At 38.0% G+C, this 22634-nt stretch overlaps 1 protein-coding gene across 2 annotated transcripts; it reads right to left on the bottom strand.

Moving 5' to 3' along the window:
* Positions 1-508: 508 nt before the first annotated feature.
* CREB1 (cAMP responsive element binding protein 1) lies at positions 509-20967 on the bottom strand. Of its 2 annotated transcripts, XM_085299382.1 has the most exons (8): positions 20851-20909; positions 18868-18927; positions 17261-17407; positions 15167-15267; positions 12398-12540; positions 10955-11137; positions 9573-9727; positions 509-6951 (listed from the first exon to the last, which is right to left on the bottom strand). In XM_085299382.1, the coding sequence occupies exons 2-8, from the start codon at positions 18898-18900 to the stop codon at positions 6811-6813; spliced, it is 903 nt and encodes a 300-aa protein (XP_085155508.1). In that variant the 5' UTR covers positions 18901-18927; positions 20851-20909; the 3' UTR covers positions 509-6810. The 2 variants fall into 2 exon arrangements, with proteins under 2 accessions (XP_085155508.1, XP_085155507.1); XM_085299381.1 differs by lacking the exon at positions 18868-18927 and having other exon boundaries at positions 20851-20967.
* Positions 20968-22634: the final 1667 nt, after the last annotated feature.

The raw sequence follows: 22634 nt of genomic DNA, 5'->3' as shown, positions 1-22634 counted from the left end.
TCTGTTATTAAGATCAGTAGTACATGGTTCACAGGAATGTTTAGAAGTGGGAAAGACAGCACATTTAAACTGTAAAAGAGAAAAACCTGTCACACGTTAATCAAACAGAACTATTCACCACGAGGATGGGTACAATAAGCAGATTTAAAAATAAGATTTAAAAATGGAAGAGAAACTGTCCTTTAGGTTTTAACCTCTCATTACTCTAATTCAATTTAATTAAAATTAAAAAGCTTTCCCTTTGAGAAAATCATCTCATAAGTACTTACAGCAGGTTACAGACGGGACACTACAGTCTGCTTAAAATACGCCTTTTCCAGTGGTTCTATCCAGCTACCGTTTGTCCCTAAATTAACATAAATGTAAGATCCTGCTCAAAAAAGAGACTTTGTAGAGTTTTTTAAAGTATGTTTATGTGACTGCACATAAATGTTTGTGTAAAAAGGGAGTTAGGACAGTTTATACCACAAAGGTTACAGTAAGAAAAAACACTTCTTTATGACAATAATTCACAAATTCACAAGAATCACTTTAATATACAAAGCAATTACTACCATTCTGAAACACAAAGCAGCTAATATGTACATAGTGTTAATAAAATGCATTATAACCCAGTACAATTATTTTAAAACACAGATAAAGCACAAAAAAAAAAAATAAGTAAAAAAAAACACAGCAGGGATGTTTTTAAAATTTGGGGAAATGTAAATAAGATTTTCCCCCCCAACAATGGATTTTCATTTATTTTTTTTAACTTCCACAGGTATGTGGGAGTYCAGCTCAAATACCCTGTTCTGTGCTGATACGCTTTAGGTAAAGAATCAGAAATGCAGGTGAGGTGAAATTACTCTTTCCAGCATACATTACAAAAGGAGAATAATAACCCTTGCTCTAGAAGCTTCCCTGAAAAACATTGTTCCAAAACAACTGCAAATTATAAATCCAAACTAGAAATAACTCATTTTTTGAAGTGAACAACCAATCTGTGGACAAGTCTGCGGAGAGGCTGGCTGCCAACTGGCATCTCTCCTTGCCCTGTTCCCCATCCCATCCCTACAAGTCCATATAAGCAGCACAGTCAAATCTCATACAAACTCTCAATTCTAGACTTTTTTTTTTTAAAAAAATTATGTTTTAATATAAATAAATGCCATTACACACAAACAATGGAGTGGCACCTGGATAAAACACAACTCGCAGAGAGCATCCTAACATCCTCAGTTCTTAGTTTTGGCCATTTCCAGATAACTAACTGGTTCAAGGACCTCCCTCCCCGTTTTTACTCAGCTATCCCCTAATTTAGAGAAATACCATATAGCTGAGGCTGTGACTCAATGAAGTGACTGCTGCCAAGTCATGAGTAGCAAGTGGTCAGCTTATGGAAGTGTGCTAACCGCACATCATTACAGCTTTTCCCTGGCTGCCTTTTCCTGCTGGTGAAAAGCGAGACCTAAGCTTCCCATCTTACACAGGAAGTCAGAAACTCTGTACTTGCAGTACCAGAATGCAGACAGGTCAGTATCTTTAATTTGTGCTAGACAAATTAACCTGTGCAACTCTCTCTGTAGGCCAGGACTTAAATACATTTGGAGAATACAATCCAAGGTAAAACACCTGAAATACAAACCCTTTGTGCAAACTGGATCTGGTCCCCTTTCCCAAGAGATGTTCATATTTAAGCCGTATCCATCCACAGACCTGAACCTGCCACAAGCACACAGTAGTTAGGATTTCAGCACCCTGTTTCTCTCATCAGTCTGGCTCCTCCCAGACTGACGGAGGTTCATGATACATTCAGGTTTCTGCAAAATCAGTATCTTTCTTAACTAGCAAAYTCAAAAGCTCAAGGTAACTATTTCCCAGTCACAGTACACAAGAACCATGAATGTACTGTATGCCCTTAAAACCTGCTTACAGTGTCAGAATCCAGGGCTATAGCTAAATTATCATTGTTCTTGTACAAGAAAGTTAGTTGTGTTTTTTTTTCTTTTAAAGCAGGATGACAAACTGTCAATGCACCTTTACCTCCTGGTGTCAAAGAACTGTAAAGCCTCTTTATTTACTTTCTTGAAATTCAGCTTTTAAAATTTGCAGCCAAATCTTAAATAAAGGGGAATAAAGTGACTGAAAAAAGTGTAGCTTTCCTTCCAAATTAATTCCYCTTTCTCACTTGGGATCACTGAACTAGTTCTGTTCTGTCTAAAAATAATTCCATATCCATCCTGTACATATCGCTTTGAGACACCATACACTTAATTCTTCCCAGTCTTCAGTACTGCCAGTTCAACTCTCCTGACATTTAAAAGTAATGTCTGTTGGAAGCTCGGAGCTCATCAGCTTCATTTGWTAAAAGCTAAATTTGTGAAAGAGTCAACTGGTGGGGGCAGAGGAGTGAGATGGGTGCACGCAGCAAGATTACAGCAATTGTGCCAGGGAGCTTCTCAAGCAAAACCAATATCCAATTTCTCTTTATTTTTTTTGTTTTGTTTTTGGTTTTTTTTTTTTTTGTTTTTTTTTGAAAGTGCACATTTTAATCAAACATTTACAAAGAATATAATGTAACAAAAATAAATACATGACCTTTGGATTAGATCATTGGCAAATGTTACATCACTAACCAGTTTCAGGGTGAAAAAACGACAATAAAAACAGGGTGTCAGAAAAACAATGAAATCATCTTATAAATTGTCATAGATCTGCAACCACTGATAATGAACTTGCTTTGATGAGGAGACTTATCTTTACTTTAACCCAAAAAAAGCATTGGCTATCTGTCTAAAAMAAAATTTAAAAAAGCCGAGGCCAGTATTTGCTAACAGGTGACTACTTGCAGCTTGTCTACTGGAAGCCCAGATTAAAAAAAAAAAAAGAAAAAAAAAGTACACATTTAGATCAGAAACTGTCAGGGACAGTTTTTCCTTATTAAATCTAACTTACTTCTTTCCCCGAGCCTCTTAATGATTCTGAACACTCCAATTTTATGATTAACGTAAAATACCAGAGAAGACAGTGGTCTGAGACACAAGCAAGAACTACAGAAGAGCCAGAACCCCAGAGGTGTCTGAACAGTCCTGAAAAGCATGACAGGCTGAAACTGTGCTTTCAGATACGAGCAATGCTGCTGGCAACTACCCCATTCTGTTGAAATCACTGCTTGAATAAAAATGCATAGCCACTACTCCAAGAGGAAAACAGAAGTCTTACCAGTGGTTCCTTAAAAAAACAAACAACAAAAGAAAACCCCAAATACCTAACAATCCTTCCAATTGTTTTTGCCTTTGATATATAGCTGCCAAAGAGAAAAAGCACAAAAGTGAATTATTTTGAGGGAGGGGGAGTTTTAAAACAACTGTTTACATCATTTCAAAAATCTCCAAAGGGAAAAAAAAATACAAAAGCCATGAAAGATGAGATAAMATGACTGAAAATGGGTAACTGAAAAACAGCACAAACAAAGCAGTAATAAGCGCTAGAATAATGCAGCCCAGAACTACTGGGGCAAGGGGGTTTTCACACACGCGCACACATCCACACACACCCAGACACACACAGAGAAGTAAAAATTTTTTCTGACCTCCATATACTATAATACTCAGCATTCCTGACTTAAAAGCTCTCAGAGCTGTAGATTATATACTGTGTGTATATATATATATATATATATATGTACATATATTATACATATGTATTTTTCCAAGAATATCTAAATTAAAAGAGCACCTCTGACAATATCTTAACTGCCTGATCGGTGCTGTTGTTTTGCAAAATAATGACATTACAAAAATTATATTTCAAATCAATTCTTGTTTATTATGAACATAATGGATCTAGCCCTTTCTAACCTTCTCTTCAGGTAAAACAGGCTATCAATTATTGAAAACTCACAACTGTGAGATAAAAAACTAACCCTCCCTCCCCCCTGCCAGCACAATTTCCATCCCACTTCCAAACGGCCTTAGTTCATAGAAGCTGACTACCCCAACCTCACTACTGAGGTAAATGATATATGAATGGATGCCTGTATCATATTCCTTCCCTTTTTGGCTCACTATGTATAGTAAAGCATGCATGGGTAACCTTAGCCAGCCTTGTACTTGGTGTAATGCRTTTTTTTTATCATTGTCATTTAAAATTTCCACTAAAGACATTAAAGTCCCCAAATCCTCAGTGCACCTTAAATAAAAATAACATGTACTTCAAAATAAGGTTCCCTTCCTTAGTGAAGCGTTTTTGCTAATGAAGTCTAGACTGGTAACACTACGGACTACTCACAGAACGCGCACAAACAAAAAGCAGTAACACAGGTCGCCTCTCACGGCCGCACGGATTTCCTTCAGCCCTCGGTTAGAAGAACCAGGTCCCCGTCGCCGTTTGGGCTCCCCAGGCCAGTGAGCTCCCAGGCTCCGTGCTGAGGGACTCCCAGCAGGCGCCAGACACTGCTAATCTGGCGCAGGAACGGCGCTGCGATCCCAGCTAGCCTCACTCAGCTTCGCTCTCAACCCTCACGCTTTCGCAAACCGCCCTCGCGTCGGCGTGCGCGGCCCTTCTGACGGACCTCGAGGCCGGAGGAGCCATTCCAGCCGCCGCTTCAGCGAGGCCACCGTGAGCCCGGTGTTTAGCAAGAATTGCTCCGGCATCATCAATACTGCTACTTCTGGTGCTGGTTCTGAAAAACCAGTAACCGTTACAAATGAATGTATTCTCTGTCTTTAAGAGTCAGACAGCTTTTTATAAAAGTGTGACCGAGAATTTAGGGTCTCCCTAAATTTCTCTTGCTAAACTAATAAATTCATCTTCCATTAAATAAAAACATGAAAATTAATTCTCTATGGCAGATAAAAATAGACCATTTATAAAACCCCACAAAAATTAATTTGGAAATGAATTCTTTCATAATTCTGATACTTATGTTTTCTTATTTGAAATATAAACATAATTTGAAATTATCAATAACTCTAGATTTAACAATAATACTACAAGTTTAACCCTGCTCCTTTAAAGTCTCTTGGAAACTGAATGCCCTCTCAAATGAGAAAACTAGAACTTTTAATACTGCTATAGCTGTTTGAGACTCAGMTGCCTAGAGTCTTGCAAATTTTCTTTTTATAATGTGAACATTGACTGTATAACTCTTTAAAAGCTTGTATTTGAAATTTATCTTAAAAACAGACAGAATGAACGGGAGAACATATTAGCTAATACTTAGCTAGGCAAGGCATTAGTACAGACCAGAGTCTTATTTTTATGTCTCTATACGTAAAAGTTGGACCAGGGGCCCAAAGTAAACTTACTCCATCAAATGACCCAATATATCCACGTATCAGAAGACTGGCTTCAGAGGGCCAGTAAACAAAACGAGCATGATTCTTTTTGACACACAACGGAAGTCCAAAYGTTGAGAACAGTGTTCATTATTCTTTAACGTGATCTACTTTTTTTACAATGTGAATCTGGGGAAGATCACATTTCCTCAGTGCACACAAGAAGCCTGGTCTTGCAAACATCTTAGGCACATGAGTAGTTTTACTCACATGAATAAACAAGCTGGAAATCTGATCCTTTACATTAATAAATCCTCTGAATAAATTAAGAATTTAGTTAGCCTGGGCAGGTTCAAGTAATCAGTATTGTCTCTTGCAAAGTAGAAGCCAGCTGGAATATTCATGTTTGAAGTCCTCTTCAATTCAGTGTTTGAAGCTTACCTAGTAGTTACCATGCTGCAATTAAATTTATGCATGGAAGGTGGCCTCAAAGTTTGAAAAATAATTTAGCAAACCAGGATAATGTTTCCAGTAAGTACAGTAATTTCCATTACATAAGATAGTGGTAGGGAAATAGAAATAACTSCTTAAAATGACTGAGGACACTGAGACTATACTGTCATCAGGAAATATGCATGCTTCAACTGCTTAGTTGTCCTGATACAAATAGGCAGTGCTTTTTTATGTTACCCATGCTTACTATGTGACTGTTCTCTGAATGTCACTGTTCCTTTTTTATTTTGAGTTCATTTCCCCCTCAAATATCATTTCCCAACCAATATCCTATCAAGTTTGTAATTTCTTTTGTGCATTCAGAATGCTGAACACACTTGTACATAACATGCTTCAAGAAGCAACAACTGACCAGTGAAGGCAGTTTCAATGCATTTGTTTCTGAGGAATGGAGAAGATTTTATTGATCCAGGAGGGTTTAACACAAATTATGCATCAAAAACCCTCATGGACTAGTTTAATGAACGTATGTTATCTCCTCACAAACAGCGTGACCATGAAGTGCCTTTCATTTGGCGTGTCACTTAGCCCTGTGTTTTTATAGCATATAATGAATATGTGAAACCAATTTGGCAACCACTGCTTCTTCATTGCACCATACATGCTCACTGCATGTGGCCCACATAGTTCTCTGGGCCAAGAGGCTGGGGTAGTTATGTCTCTAAGGCAATCAAAAGAGCTCAACACAAATTCTTGAGATCGTTACAAACGGACCCTCCTCCATAGTAACTTCCCAAGTGACCACTGTTACTCCTTGACGAGGATGGGGAGATGAGAAAAAAGCCTGTTCTTCTTCTTCACGCTCAGATTATTTGATGACCAAAATAATCTTGTAAGGGGAGAAGTGGAGGCAAGTGTTTGAACATTCACAGTTTGATGCAAAGCACAGACGAATTAAATTCTGTAGTTGCTTTCAGGCAGTTTTGCGCATAGAAAAAAAGAAATGTTTAGAAAATAAAAAGTTTACTTTGTCTTTCTGGTTATAGCCAAAACCAGTCTCAATCCCACCTGGACAAGTGAAAATGGGAATCCAGAATTAATCTGATTTGTGGCAGTAAAGGTCCTTAAGTGCTTTCAACTCCTCAATCAGTGTCTTGTTTTGGTTTTCAAGCACAGCCACTCGATTTTCTAGACATTTCACATACTCCTTTTTCTTCCTGCGACATTCACGTGCTGCCTCTCTGTAAAGCAAATAAGGACACTGAAATCCAGAACAATTATTTAAAAACATGGGTTGTTCAGGTCAAACATTTATCAAATACTGCCATTTTTAGAGCATGGAAGTATTGTAAGAAGTAACTTGTGAGTTGAGAAGAAAGGCTGTGTTCATAGTAATTTCACATTACAAATCACAAACACTCAAGATCCAAGGCTCACTTCACTATAAGGATCCCAGTAAGTCAGCACTAGTAAAATCCTGCTGGTGTGAGATAAGGATCCTGCTCGGTGACAAAAATCTGTCTGCAAGATTTAAATTAGAGCCTTTAGGCTGAGAACAATGCTGCTGCTCTAACTTCCCTTAGTGTTATTATTACTAATAGGTGAATAACAAGAACAGTAAGAGCAATGTTCATCTACTAATCTCTTTATAGTCTTAACTTTTCCCTTTGCTGTAGTCCAACCAAATAATGATAGTCAGGATGTTAAAAAAAACCTTTGTTCAACCAGTGCAAAAAAGCTGTATTTACAGCATTCATATATTTGCTCTCAAATAATACTTTCATTTTGTTAACAATGCCCATATCACTGCAGTGATAATATAAACCACTCAAGTAAGAAATCATCAAAATATAAACAGTCAGGAGCAGCCATACTCATTCTTTAGCCCTCGTCTGCCATGTCAAGAAAATGAGAGTGCAGATGAGTTGAAGCAAGCCTCATTACAGTCAGTCTCTTAAGGCTTTCTTGTGAAGATTGAGCTCCAGTAGGTAACTCAGATGGTAATATACTTAAATACCTTGAAAAATACCTCCAAAGTGCTCATGTGCTGGTGAGCATCTTGAAGGCAGTAACACCAAAGGAAAAGCTGTCCTGCACAGCAACAGTAATGGTACCAATTTGCAGAGGAAGCACAAGGCTAAATGCARTAAGTGGACAGAACTGGCGCAAACAGAGGGCTGCCCACCTGCAGCGTGGCTTGTCAAAGCAGCCCTATGTGGATACATGCATACACACACGTGGCTTTGCCCTGAATCTCTACGTGCAAAGCAGAATGGCTTCACAAGGAGAAACTGAGTGTCTGTTCACTGCAAATTCTGTATTGATTGTTGATCAGGTCAGTGTTCTGGGAGATGAGAAGAGAAAACTGAACCTAGGTCTTCCACTCACTAGGTAAACAGTAATTGTAGTACTAGATAAAAAAGAATGTTTCTTCCAGGATTAACCTGATAATGAAGACTCTAAAAACGTTTTTAAAAATCCAGCTCCACAAATGAGACAGGATGAAGAAATTCTGATTTGTCAGCCTTGCAAGGACGTAGGTGTCCATTTGTCACTCCTCCAAATACAATTCCATATGCTTGTAGCACTTCAGTGGGTCATGTGCAGTATTTAGAATTTAAACTCATTTTGGAGTGTTAGTTGTGTAACCTGTGACACACCACTACTCGATCAGGAAAGAGGTGTGCCTCCAAGCAGTAAATACTAATATGTATTCCTGGATGACAACSTTTTCTTTCCTTTTGTGATTTGTGCCAGGTTGGGCATTTAGCTGCCTCAAGCCTGTGTGCATTAATTATTCATTATGAACAACTAGAGTTATACTGGATTACAAGACAGCTTTTAAAATTTAAAAACTTACTTACTTAAACACAGAAACTTACTTACAGAAAATTTGCACAATAGCACCTATGATTCTTTATGCTATAGTGTTTCAATAAGTATCACCGTCCTCTCTGACTTTCTACAGGCTTTTACCCCACTTCTCTGTGGAGCCCAACTTTGGAAATAGCTATTAAGTAAGCAGGCTAAAAACAGCATCTGCAACATGACACTGTTGCAAAAGGTGTCAATTAAAATTAAGTGTAAGGGTAATTCCCCATGGTTTTTGTTGGCTTTTCCAAACAGTAAGGCTTTCTTTTACTGGGTAAGAATTCTGACAAAATGAGGGGAATCAAAATATCAATTATTTTTTTCTCAAATACAGGAAGCTTGAAAGGGTGGACAATGATACCTACTATTCACCAATATCAGAAAACATATAAAAATGAAGACGTGTGAGATTCTGGACAAGCACCTTTTAAAAAAGTGAATTCTACAATTCAGTATTATTTATTTCTTCATTCATACCACTCAAATAAGCCCTGGGTCTGCTCATGTGACTATCCCTTGTATCCATGGCTTAACAATCTAGAGAAGATATATGCAGATACACAAAAATATCAGGAGCAAGCAGAACGCATGCAGAAACTAAGCTAAAGAATCCAGGAAAGGCGATTCCAAGAATATATTAACTCAAAAAAAATCCTACCTCAGTGTTCGTAAGAACATACCTACAGTCAAACAAGACTGTAAGTATCTCTCCAGTGGTACCTCTCATCACTAACCTTTCTTCTCATTGCCACAAACAAATGAAAGTGGTAATTCACACAYCTCTCAGAATGAGTCTGACACCTTTACTTATGTTTCATAATCGCAAAACACATTAGCCGATGTGCTTCTTTACTTTGCATCTTTCAATAAAGGCAGCTTCTTCAGAAAGCTTATCATAAAATGAGTAAGGCAAGAAAATGAGTCCTACTGTTTAACGCTCTAGTTTGAAGCACAGCTGATCAGAAAAGAAAAACAAATTAAATGTACATGCCTGTTCTTCATTAGACGCACTTCTCTCTTCCGCGCGGCCTCTTCTGCTGGCTGGGTTGGAAGTGCTGGGGAGGATGCCATGACTACACCTGGTGCAATGGTACTGGTAGGGGCAGTGCGAATCTGGTAAGTCTGCACATCTCCTGAGGCAGCTGAAAGACAAAAGCCACCAGGGACCATCATGTCAGTTTGGTGACAGCACTGTTTCAATATGGTGTGAAAAGCACCCCATCATCTAACTATGCACTCTGGCTACAGTATAGGAGGGAAGGCCATTATCTGGATCATCATTGCTATCTCAGTATTAGGTTTATTAATACATGCAAGGTTTACTAACTCCCGATGAAGAAGTCTTCACTTGTGCTTGATAACTTCATCTGTCTTGCTGCATTGCTGTACTTCTTTTTCTCTTGGTACATTTCTTTTTATTTCTGTCTTTCTGTTTCTGTACTTTTTTTTTTAATCTAGAAGTGCTATATTTGCCTGAATTCAACAAAAATGATACTACCTAAAGAAATCGCATTTGCTTAAGAACACAAAAAACAAAGCATCAATGCGACATTACTTATTTTTCTCCGCTATACATGTTCACTGATGCCTGATGACCTCTTCACTGAATGACTCTCAAACTACCTGCCTACAATCATAAAAGCAGAAGCCCAATTTTACCCTTATTTTTAATAGATTTTTTAAAACCATCCTTCCCCTTGATTTTTAATAAATCAAAGCATATGTTTTAATGAAACAAGAAAAAGCAACCTAGTCTAACCCTGAAGTAGCCCTGCTCTGAATGGAAGGTTTGACCAGATGGCTCGATGATGCCATCTGCAACCTAAATTATTCCTTGATTCTAAGATTCAACGATCAAATATTTATTAAATAGTGAAAGAAATTGCAACAGAAAGCAATTATGACTTTTAACTGAAAAGGGGAAAAAATTGCTAATAAATGAAACTCTCCTTATGGAAAGAACACATCAAACAACTCTCTTTCCTCACTTACATGCTTTGCTTTAAATTTATTGTTGTTACAGCTGACTGCCTGACAGAACTCAGAATGCTAAAGTGGTCTGTAGTATCAGTTTCTGAAGAACACATAGCAAAAATCTTGTGGACAGAATGTAGGAAATACAGCATGGAAAAACAAAAATGAGTATTTTTTTTCCTAAGTGAAACCAAAGTATCCATAAATTTATTGGTCGGAGAGGATAGGCGCCAAGAAAATGTGACAAATTGCTTTGTCTGTAATTTCCTTTTGGAGACTGATCTGTGTCAAAGGCCATAACACTGTTTCCTGACACATTTGAGGGAGTTAGTTTGGCAAATTATACCCATGTGGAGAAGATGTTATACAGAATGACTGACTGTGAAGTTTCTCACCTTGTACAACAACTTGATTGCTGGGTACAAGTATCTGTTGTCCATCTGTGGTCTGTGCATATTGTAAAATGGTGGTGCCAGGTTGGGTTGCAGCTGCATTGGTCATAGTCAATGTCTGGAGACCTTGTACTCCATCTGTGCCATTGTTGGACAACTGTATTGCTCCTCCTTGGGTGATAGCAACTGAAGACAAAGAAATTTGATACAGCGTTTAAGAGATTAATATACTCATTAATTTACAGTATCAAACCTAGATACAGAAGAATACTGTCTGAGTTAAATTCCTTGAACCCTTACACACCCTTAAATCAGACACACTGCTTTCATGTACATTTGAAGAAATCATACTTCAGCAGTAAGCTTTTAAGTTTTCATGAGACAAATATTTAGGGGGGCCAAAAAACACTGCCTAAAATACCGTTTGTTTCTCTGACAAAACAGCACCACACAGAGGAGCTACAATCCTCCCCTGAGGAATATTTTTTATTTATTAGTTAGGATTTTCTTCTTGGTTGACTTAGGTCTTTTCCTTGGTCCTTCCTTTTTTTCTTCTCATTTGAAATTGCTCTCCTCTTCCATGCTTTACTTTCTTTAGTTTCCTCTGCTGCTATTGCTATCCATCTTGTTTTTCACCTTCTTCCTGTTTCTCTACAACTTCCACAGCATCTTCCTAGCAATATTTTCACTCATGCAGGCCAAATGCATGACAGACATCTGCATGAGCAGTTTTTTTACAGTGATGGTAGAAAAGCAGAGTGAATTACATAAATCTCAATAAAATTAAGTAAGATATTAGGGAAAATGGCTAAGTAAAAAGAGTAAAAAAAGATACAAAATTTTAAAGGTATTAAGAGAAAGATGTGAGCAGATATCTCTTTCTCCCTCTTGTATATTACATACTGAGTTCATTTGTTTGTGTCAGACTGTGAATTCTAGGTTTACTCTTGTATCCTCATTCCTTTATGTCAAAGCAATATATCTACAAAATCTAATGAATAAATAAATTGCAATCATAGAAAATTATATTTATTATGTGTTTTAAATAAGGTTACTGAAATCCTTAGTTCTTTCAGGACTCTCTGAAAATACAATTAAAGACTGTAATGTGCTAACAGGTAAAAATTTAGTGAGTCTGCCAGGAAAGAAAGAAAAAAAACTTCTGAATTGCCTCATCTGGTTCCTGCAGTTTATAATAGCTATATTTTGTCTCAGGATGCAGGACATTTGCTGCACTAACACCAGCAAGTAGTCTCAGGATGTAAATTGAACATTTTAAATACTTACAATGGGAACGTGTTTAAAAGTATGAGTATCGAACAGTCAAATTAAAGTAATCTTATATTGTCCTCCTACATTGTCTTAGTCCAAACAGTCACACAAGCAATAGTTCTTCATCTTCTCATCCCCACTTACTAGCACCACTGAGAAATACAGACTACATACTGTACTGCCCACTGCTGGTTTGGTAAATGGGAGTTGGCACCGTAACAGTGGCGATGGCAGGGGCTGCTGTTTCCTCTTCAGACTTTTCTTCTTCGATCCTTGGCACTCCCGGGGCGTCTGAGGACAAGTCATTCAAAATTTTTCTGGCAAAGACAGTGTGTTGTAGAGATTTTAATAAAAAGCAAAAAGTAGAAAAAAGTCTATTTGATACATGATGCTGGAGAAAACTGCGAAGTGCAGTGACCCAGCAAAGGAAATWATGGGGGCAGAATGAAAAACCAGGACAAACTGAACTCTTACTGAAGAAGATTGTTCAAAGTGCCATACACAGATGGAGCCCAGGTGCTTCTTGATTCAAGATACAACTACTGCAGCCTTCCCTTTTTCTTCAAAACATGTTTCTCTCTCATATATTTTACTCTCACATATTTACTTGTTTCCTGCTTCCAGCCACATAAAGAYATGAAGAAAGCAAAAGTATGTAAAAGCTATCCCCTCATTTACATCAGAGGAACTGCTAAATTTCAAAGATCGTAAAGGCCAGAGACCTGAGTATAAAGGAAGTCAGCAGCTATGCTTGTAAAGAGCAATCAGCTTATAATCTGACACCTGCCTAGGAGACAACACTCAATTTTTAAGTGAAACTCATGCAGTTAAGTTCACAGATGAGGCAACCATCCTGCCTGAGAGAGAGATTTGCATGAGTAAGGAAAACAAGAACTGGTTGTTTACTCACTTACATGGCTTAATTATCCAAAGCAGAAACTGCTAAAACGTCACAGCTACCGGTCCCGCTGAACATGAATGTAAGACTGACCATAACAGTTACTGCAATTTGCRCCAGTTACACTGAGCACTGTACCCCAGACAGACTACTGTGAAACTGTTTTTACTGGTGGCACATTCTATCATCTATCACTGCAAAGTGCTACGTTCAGTAGCAAATAAGGAGAACATTTTTTGCGACATTCCTTGTATGTTTTTCTGTGGACTGTGTCTCTAGAACTCAAAGTGTGATGAAGCAAACACAGCTGTAGAACCAAGCTCCAAGATAACACTGATTTCTTAAATAAGGCTTCTAAGGCTTTGGGAGCCAGAACATCTGTATAGAGCTCTTTGGGGAGTCTGGTCACTTTGCCAAGTAATTTGACAAACAGAGCCTTTGCTGTTGCTATTTTGACTCTGTGTGCACACAGGAACCCCAATGCTGCACAAGCACTCCACTGTCTGCACAAGCACCACATAGAAAAGTAACAGATTCCTGTCAATAGAGTCTGCAATTGAGGTGTGAGACCAGAAAAATACTACAGAGAGCAGGAAGGATGAGGAACAAAACCCACAAAGCTCAAAACAGAAAAGGAGAAATCATAGCTTTTTTACCTCCCATCAGATAAGATTTGGTGGCTAAAACCCATCATTGCCCAGGCAGAAGCTTTACAAATACAGAAGATACAACCCGAAATGGAGAACACAAGAGAACACACGGCAATCAGGGTCAAAGTGGAGTTGCCGAGGAAGAGCTATAACTCTCCAATTCCATGAACCTAACTGTACTGACCATGTCTCTGGGGCAAGCTACGGCAGCTTGGATAATGCCAACTGGGAACTTGCTTGACACAGCTGTAATCTAGCTCAGCCTTTCTGAAATGGCTCCTATACTGGCCTGGTGGCTGAGCTGCATATATGAGCTTTGTAAGTATTGAATTTTTCAGAGTCAGCAGGATCTAGGTTCAGGGACAGAGGCTGTGGTGTTGGCAAGCAGGCTCATCTGAATGAGAATATAGAATGCACAAGTCCTCTCTTCTCAGTTTTGCTGCTTGTTTACTTAGTAGCTCTGTTGTCACATAATATTTAGCTAYTCTTTTGTATATATACATGTATAGTAAGTGACTGCAGAAGCAGACTGCAAGGAAGTCTGTAACAGCCTTTATGTCAGTAATGCTGTTCCTCACAAACAAAAATATACCCAGGATCTATATGAATAGAGATCTTTATTGGTGATATTCACTATCTTCATTAGGACAGGACTTCAAGGCTCCTGAAGAAGGCTGAAAATATCTGTGACTGCCATTACTGTTCCTTAAAATTATTTACCATGTTTTAAGAATGAAAAGTGAAATTTAGTATGGCCAAAAAAAGGTGTGCATGGGGAAAATACTAAAGCAAGTATGACTAATGTCATTTGAAGAAGCACCTCAATTGGTCTTCCCACGTAAATATTTGCTGCACCAACTAAAGATACTAGATGCCTATCTCTATGTTAAACTCACATCCTGAGTTCTTATTCTTTAAACATAACCAAATTTGCTCAAGTAGAAATTCTTGAGCCACAGAACATCACATGTTCATTGAAAGTCTCACAAGAGGAAGGAATTAAGTTTGATTGCTGCTAACATTTCAACATTAATGAATAATAGTAATGTCGATTTTAGGCCAACTACAGATTATACAGTAGCATCTTCCTCACAAAGTTTTAGTGTACTCCATGTATTAAGTACCTATTAAAGCTACCTCTAACACACCTATCACAAGGATAACTCAATGTTTTACAAATTTGGCAATCATCCTATTCTCAGCTGATGTTTCTTTCTCCTCATACTATTTGCTTATCTCTCTACATCCTATTCTATGAAAAATACTGCAGAAGAAATATTGTAGTTAAATGGGTTTATAGTTAAATTCAAAAATAACTATAGAATCACACCATTTGTCTCCACATTTGAAGGATGCATCCATCAAGCAAAATGCTTCTGCCTTTAACCTCCATACCTGTAGGACGGTCGTCTGGAAAGAATTTCTCTGCGTTTCTGTGAGTCTGTGACACTGTCTACTGATTCCTGTGAATCTTCACTTTCTGCTATAGTGGAGATCTGTAAATAAGCACAGAAATTAAAATTAACAGGACACTGCCAATGTGCTATTTCAAGGGACTGTTCACATTATAACAAAAACACTACAGTGCAAGTACTACGCACCTGGGCAACTAACAGTAGGGACTGGCTGTTTAGTAATGGATACAGTAATAAATGACCACAGTCAGTTAGAATTCCTTTTACAAATCAAATAGTTCTAAAAAATAGTAATTCCATACACTTCTTGCTTTCCATGATTTCTTCGTTGTTTCCATCTACTTTAAAGAACCAAACAAAGGCTGTCAATCAAATTTAGGGAGACAGTAACTAAATGCAACTTAAGATAGAAAGCAGAAGGGTTTGGAGACAAAAGAGCATAATATTGAAGCTGAGAAAGATCCATTTATAAATCMCTGGGTGGATATGGGAATTGCAGCAGATTTTTGTATTTTGTCCTTTAGTGCCATGTTGCAGAAAGACTGCCTTTTCTTCTGGGAAATTGGCAGGAAAATATCATACCTGAAGATGCTAACAAAATTCTGCAATGCTGCAATTCAGAACACCTGTGCTAAAAACATTTACAAAGATTTATGTAGAAAAGCTTGAATGTTTTTATCGATCATACTTCAATAATTTGAAATGCTAAAAATGTAAAAATATCTCCAATATATAAAAACAGGGATTTTTTYCCATAGAGCTCATACTACAAATATAGAAAAGCTAATCAAACAGTAAATAGCTAAAGGTCTATATGAGAAACATAGTTTGTAGTCTGACATTTTGTGCATTACAGGGAAGATTCCTAAAGGCTCAAAAACCTTGTTGGTGCCTGAGTCTCACAACTATCACATGGAGGGCTTGGATAGATTCAAGGCTGGCTGCGAACTGCCGAGCTCTGAATACTACAGCATTCCAAACATGCTCTCGCTTTGCATTGTGTCAGGTGAATTCCAAACATGATTTCATTATCAGCCTCTTATCTTCCACCCCTGGCAAGTAACTTGTGCACTTCTCTGAAAACTGCTCACCTCCAATAGCTTTAAACTCTAAACTTTTGACTCCAATGGCTGAGGAGGGTAGGGCCTGCCAGAAACTCAGAACTAAAGCCAACAAGGAGTAAACAAAGATTATTATCAGAATGACCTAGTTTTAAATTATGCAGCACTTACTTTTAAGAACAATATCCAGCTAAATATCTGTATCAAATAATCACAATGGCTAGCTTTTAAAATTAACTTTTTTGAGCTCAGTGTACTAATCGCAAAGGCATATTGTATAGTCTTTGTCTCGTGCAGCAGCTGTATCGTAAACATTTTCTGATTCTGTGTTCAATAGCACTGGACTTAGTGGTTCCAAAGCAAAAAAAAATATAAAAAGGTTACAGATTTTAAGGATTACAGACTACTTTTCTCCTAAGTCTGTYCATTATCTGTCTTGGTTTACAGAAAAAACAATTAATTACTAAGGTTTTACGAAACAAAAAACATTCAACAGGCAACTTTAAAATCACTTTTATGAGGCGACTGACAGGTATGTTTTAAGGTCTGTTAGCATACAGACGTGTTTGCAAACCAATGCGAGTGTTTTCTAAGTAGCAAAAACTCTCATCCCAGTACATTAGCTTCATGAATAATTAAAAAATCACGTTTTCTAAAATCTCTTTTGTACATTTCAGAGCTAATAATATGAATTCTTACAAGTCAATGAAGATGTATAAAAACACAGCAGAGAGAGAAGTATGGAAATGCAGTAAGAAAAATCATGAGCTGTTAAACTCACTAAGTTCTAGAGGGAAATGAAACTCAGCATGTATGGAAATGAAAAATAGTTCCACCAGAACAGAAAAAAAAGTCACAGAGTAGCAAACACTGTGCAGATTTTGTTTTCAATGTGCTCTTTAAATTTATGTATATATAARAAGAACACAATCCACACACAAGACTATGAGAAACCAGTGAAGGCCCTTTAGAACACCCAGTTTTCGTATCARGCAGGGTCCTTCCATAAGTACCTGAACTGTCTGGACCTGGGGAGACTGAATAACTGATGGCTGGGCAGCCTGAATTACTCCGTGGACTTGAACTGTCTGCCCATTGGGCAGCTGAACTAAGGTCACYGTGGGTGCAGAAGACGTTGCATGAGCTGCTGGCATAGATACCTGCAAAACACAGACAGGGAGCATAAATTAGGTTACTGCATTCCTCTTAGTTCACTATCAGGAACACTTTTGGTGAAAGAATTATGTCTCTTCTTCTAGACATTAGTTAGCTGACCAAAATGTTTCAGTGCAATACAAAAACCCCTGAACTGCCTAAGCCCAAAATTTGACCTACTTTACAGATTAATCTAATGCAGAATATCTGCAGGCTCAAAACATTGCTTGTAAAACCACCGCCAAGAATGTAAGCATCAAAACTGCCTTTATTTTGAGGTAAGCTAATAAAAAATATTGTTAAATTTCTCTGATTTCAGTTAAATATTGTTAGGACTCAGGTGTACTCCTACAGACACTGCTGAAACAAAGTCAGAAACATATGGGAGTGGAGCCATTTTTATTTTCACTCCAGAAAATGCAAAATGTTTGCCAGATGTAAGAGGTTAAAATTTTTAGGGAGTCATATCTTTCAGACTTATTAGAGAATAAAGCCAAGTAGCTAGCAAAGCCCATTTGAAAAACAAAACTCACCATATGTTCAGACAGGAAAAATGCGGGTTTTCAGTGAAAACAAACCATTTCCAAGCAGTTATTTTAATTCGGTATAACAGGGCAACACAAACTCTAGTCTTAAGAGTTATAATGGCCCATTTTTCAAAATTTCAGTTCCTAAATGAAGCTTTATTTTTACAGCACAGACCTCTAGGCATAGCAGTTATGCCAACAGCGATGCACAAACTACTTCAGCATGGTACATTAATGCTGTGTGCACCACCACAYGCATCCTGTGTAAGAGCTCAGACTCAGAGAACAGAGATGCCCAAACAGAGCTGCTCTCTGAGCAGAAAGTCTCACTTCTTTGCTGTGGCAGTCACATTATGGGGCCACTCAAGGGCCACATGCCGAGCCGGCCGGGAGTCACCAACTGTCCCATGATAAAATGCACAGGTGCACAGCTGAAGGGCTCCTGAAATGTACAGTGATGTGAGGGTGCCATACCAGCCCACGTGGTCCTTGGTTTGCTCCTGACTCACACCATCACGGCCCTCAGCAAAGGACTGCAGGCGTGTGTGAGCTGCTGCAGCAGACCACAGCCAGGTTGCGGGTCACTGACTTGCCAGCCTTCTCTTAGACACTCAAGTTTGAAAAATGTAATAATCTTCCAACATTTAATGGCATTTTCAAGAAGGCTGATCCATCTGGCTACAGTGCAAGAGGGGGCTGTACCACTGTGCTCCTTAATCTCAAAGAAATGCTATATACAGAATGCAGAAGTAAACTCTCTCCTGTCCTAAAGAACATATGGTTCTCAAAAGACTGCAAYGGATGATCTCTTAATTTCCATAAACATCAGTCATTTACAGAGAAATCTTGCTTAACAAGAAAATTAAGGGGAATTACATGTAGACCCCTCTCCTCCACAGCTGCCCCTCCCTAATCCACCGATCTGTCTTTGCCTTTACCTTCCTTTTCCGTGAAGCTGGCTGCAGCATCATGCAGCAGTACTTAACTCACATCCGCACCTGAGAGAAACTGGGATTGAGATTAGCATGAACACAGTCTCTTCTGGCAAATTATATTCCTTTATAAAGTGACCTTTTTATAATACATGTCTGACTAAACAGTCTTTGGCAATGACAGCAAAGCTGATCAACCGAAGGCTACTCTGTGGCTGAACTAAGCCAACAGCAGCGTGTAACTTCYGCAGATGTCTCTGACTCATACCTTGTGGAACTGGAACAAGTTTCCTTTTGASTCTGAAAACTACCCTGAGCTCATTAAAAATGCAACAATTAAACTAAGGTTACAAAGAGGGTCACTTCCCTCTGTACAAGAGATAATGAAAAAATTGATATAATTATTTATTTAGATTTTTGTAAGCTTTTGAGGGCACTTTCTAATGCCAAACAGCCTCTCCACATATTAAAAATATTACAATAATGTAACAGTGATGTAAACAAGACAAGGAATTACATTTGGATTGTTGTATCACCTCCACAAGGAACACAAAGCCTGGGTGGGAAACTGCTAAGGTGCAAATTACACAGTGAATGAGAGTAAGGGGAAACTGAGGAAAATATTACTTCATTCGTAGTTCATATGGACTCYAACCATAGCTATGCAGAATCCTATCTCTTTTTCTTACCCAGATAAAATTCTTATTCAAGTGCCACGGCAATTTTCCCTGAGTAAAGTACACTGAAGCTACTACATACCTGTAAGTTTTGCCATTTGGAGGTTAGCATGTTAGGATACAAATTTAAAATATGCTGGCTTCTTTGCATTAAATCTTAACACACACCAAGTAGAAAGCAGCTTACTTGTTTTGCAAGAGAAATAAACTACTTCCACTTAGTTCACACTGAAGTGTTATTCACACCACCTACATACTGTGCTGAAGTTAGACAGTGAAAAAACTGCCCAAAGAGGCAAGCTGGTGCAGGGCAGCTGGTGGCCTGTAAAATCATATTGAAGCTCACTGAATGCAAATTGCCCTGTGCATTTCAACAGTTTCACTCCTCATACTATCACTTGAACAGAAGGGAGCTAGCTCTGGTTTACTGAAAGGTGACATGACTTTTTAAAGGCATAATTAATTAAAAGGTAAGTTATTAAATAATTATGCAATTTAAAAGACATCAAATTTCCCAGAGTATGTGATCTAAAAAATATTTGTGCTGTGCTGTCTGCAAATAGTTTTAGAATGAAATGATTACAGAGGAGAGCAYGAACAGATTTTGTACTCATTTACACAATGGAGTTGCTTCTGCCAACCATCAGTGTATCCAAGAACAAAACTGGGTTCCAAAATTAGAGATGTAGCTCGGACTATGTAATTTCTTCTCTCTCCAAAATAATTTGGGGCTAATAAATCATATACTACTGTCTCATTAAATAGCAAAAAAAAATCTGTGAAATTTAGGAGGTAACAGCATAACACAACATGCCATGCTGTTCCACTTGCTTATAACGCTTGTAATATTCATCCCATCTGACAGTTCTTGTATTTACTGTTATTTACCTATATTTTCACTTTGTCTTCCTCAGAATTAGACCCTTTGATATAAACAAGTTTCTAATAGAAAAGACAACAGCCAAACAATTCGGTCAATATCAAAAATACGGTAAATTTCATGTTTTAAAAAAATAACTTTCAGTGGTATGGTTGCGGGAAAGAATGCTAGAAATATTCTAAATACTTCATTATTCTGTTAGAATTCCACAGTTTACACATATACAGTCCTTCAGAATTAAAACAGCCTAGTGTGATGGGAAGTCAAAAATCTCCACTGCTATACAAATGTAAAAAATAAAACTAAAGGAACTAYACACAGCACCTATTTTAGAATCGTATCAATGGAACCTCCTCTCAGGTTCACAAGCAGACATTATCCTTCTTAAAAAAAATCCAATATGTAAAACTTTTATATCAAATCATTTTATACCTGGGCTAACGTTGCAATCTGTGGTTGTGCCTGTACTGTCATCTGTTGGGTTTCTGCCTCTGTAACGGCTGCATCTCCGCTCTGCTGGTTCTCTGCTCCAGATTCCATGGTCATTTAGTTACCTACAATCACAATATTTGTCGTAAGTCTTTGCTGGTATGCAATTCTATTATTCCTGGTGGACCTGGTAGCAATCACTACAGCTGAATTCCCATTACCACCTATTATTTTCACTTGCTTATTAAAATGTTGCCAAACTACTGAGCATTAGGTAAAACTTTTCATGTCACGTGCCTGCCTCAGGTTGATTTTTCCATCTGTAATGTTTCCATAAAACCAGGTCCAGTCTCACCCAATACTGAGATCAGAAAAAAAAATGTGTTTTGCTTATCACAAAAAATTGTTTGAGGAATTTTACTATGACAATCTACTACTTTCATTATTTGAAATAGTGACTTGCATTTTGTCAAGAGGGGCACTGTCTCAGTGTCAAGGTGAAAATATGCCATAATTAGGTCTCAGAAGCCTCCCCTGCCATAGCTCCCCTCCTCCACCTGTAGTTTGCAGATAATCAATGGCAATTTTTTCTGTGTTGAGTGCGTAGTTTTCAGTGTCTTCACTCTGAACTATATATGCAGCATCTCCATGCAAATTCTTTCCATAACTGGACTCTGTATGGGCCTAAATCACACCAGTTTAGTCTCTTCTATTCCATGTTTATAAAATCAGTATAAACAATGCTGGAAGCCATTTCTAGATGAAATTTACTGCAAATAATTATTTCTATATTAAGAGATACATAGTAGTTGTTCATGGCCTAAGTTTTGTATCCTRCATAGCTCCTGATACATTTTTAAGTGATAACTAAGTCTAGATCACCAGAATACACAATTCTATAAAAAGAGGTTGCATAACTTCCAAAGAGAAGCACGTAGGCAGAGTGTAATGAATGTGAAATTCTGCACTGATCTGTGAAAATTTACAGTCTTCTTTAGATACTGATATGAAAGTATTTAATATGTAACAAAGAACTTCAAAATAAGATGATACAGCAATACAGCAGTATCAGTGTAACAAACAATACTAAAAACACAGAACATTGAATACCAAAAATAGTAAGAATGGGTATTACCTCCATATCCACAATACTAACCTCGCATGCTGCTCTGTGCTGCCCAATCTACTCATTTTTCTGCCTACCCTGGGCCACCACACCTCTCCTCATAGCTGGGGCAACAACAGCCAGGAAAGCACCTCTGCTTCAGCAAAGAGCCTGGAGGCAGAGCATGCTCAGATCTGCAGGGAGGTGGAAGGGAGAAGAAGTCCCCGCTCCTTGCTGAACCTTACACACCTACTGAGAAGAAAACTTAAGAAGCGCCAATACACGCGATAGTACCAGGACCACCGCTCAACCACTGCAGGCAGCCCTAGTACTCCGTGTGAAGAAAACCAACCCCTTCTTAAGAACCATAAATCATTTCCTTTTAAACACAAAGTTGCAGAAACGGTCATTTCAGTGCAAACTGTACTTTAAGGTTATTGGAAGGAGAATAGTCTTTGAAGATATGTATTATACAAAAGAGTCACACTTTATCTTATGAAATGAACAAAACTAATTAAATCTAGCTTGTACTTAAACAGACAAACTATACTATTTTTTTTGGGGGGGGAGGGAAAGTTAAATTCTTCTAAGCACCTAGAGTTTTTTTTCTGTCTCTCACTGTTGCCATGATTTTATGTTTCACAAAGAACAGGTACTACTCTTGACAAATACTCACAGACAC

Source organism: Rhea americana, unplaced genomic scaffold, assembly GCF_003343005.1.
Source record: "Rhea americana isolate MKP2758 unplaced genomic scaffold, rheAme1 scaffold_15, whole genome shotgun sequence".
Taxonomy (NCBI): Eukaryota; Metazoa; Chordata; class Aves; order Rheiformes; family Rheidae; genus Rhea; species Rhea americana.
This window is presented reverse-complemented; position numbering and strand designations above follow the sequence as displayed.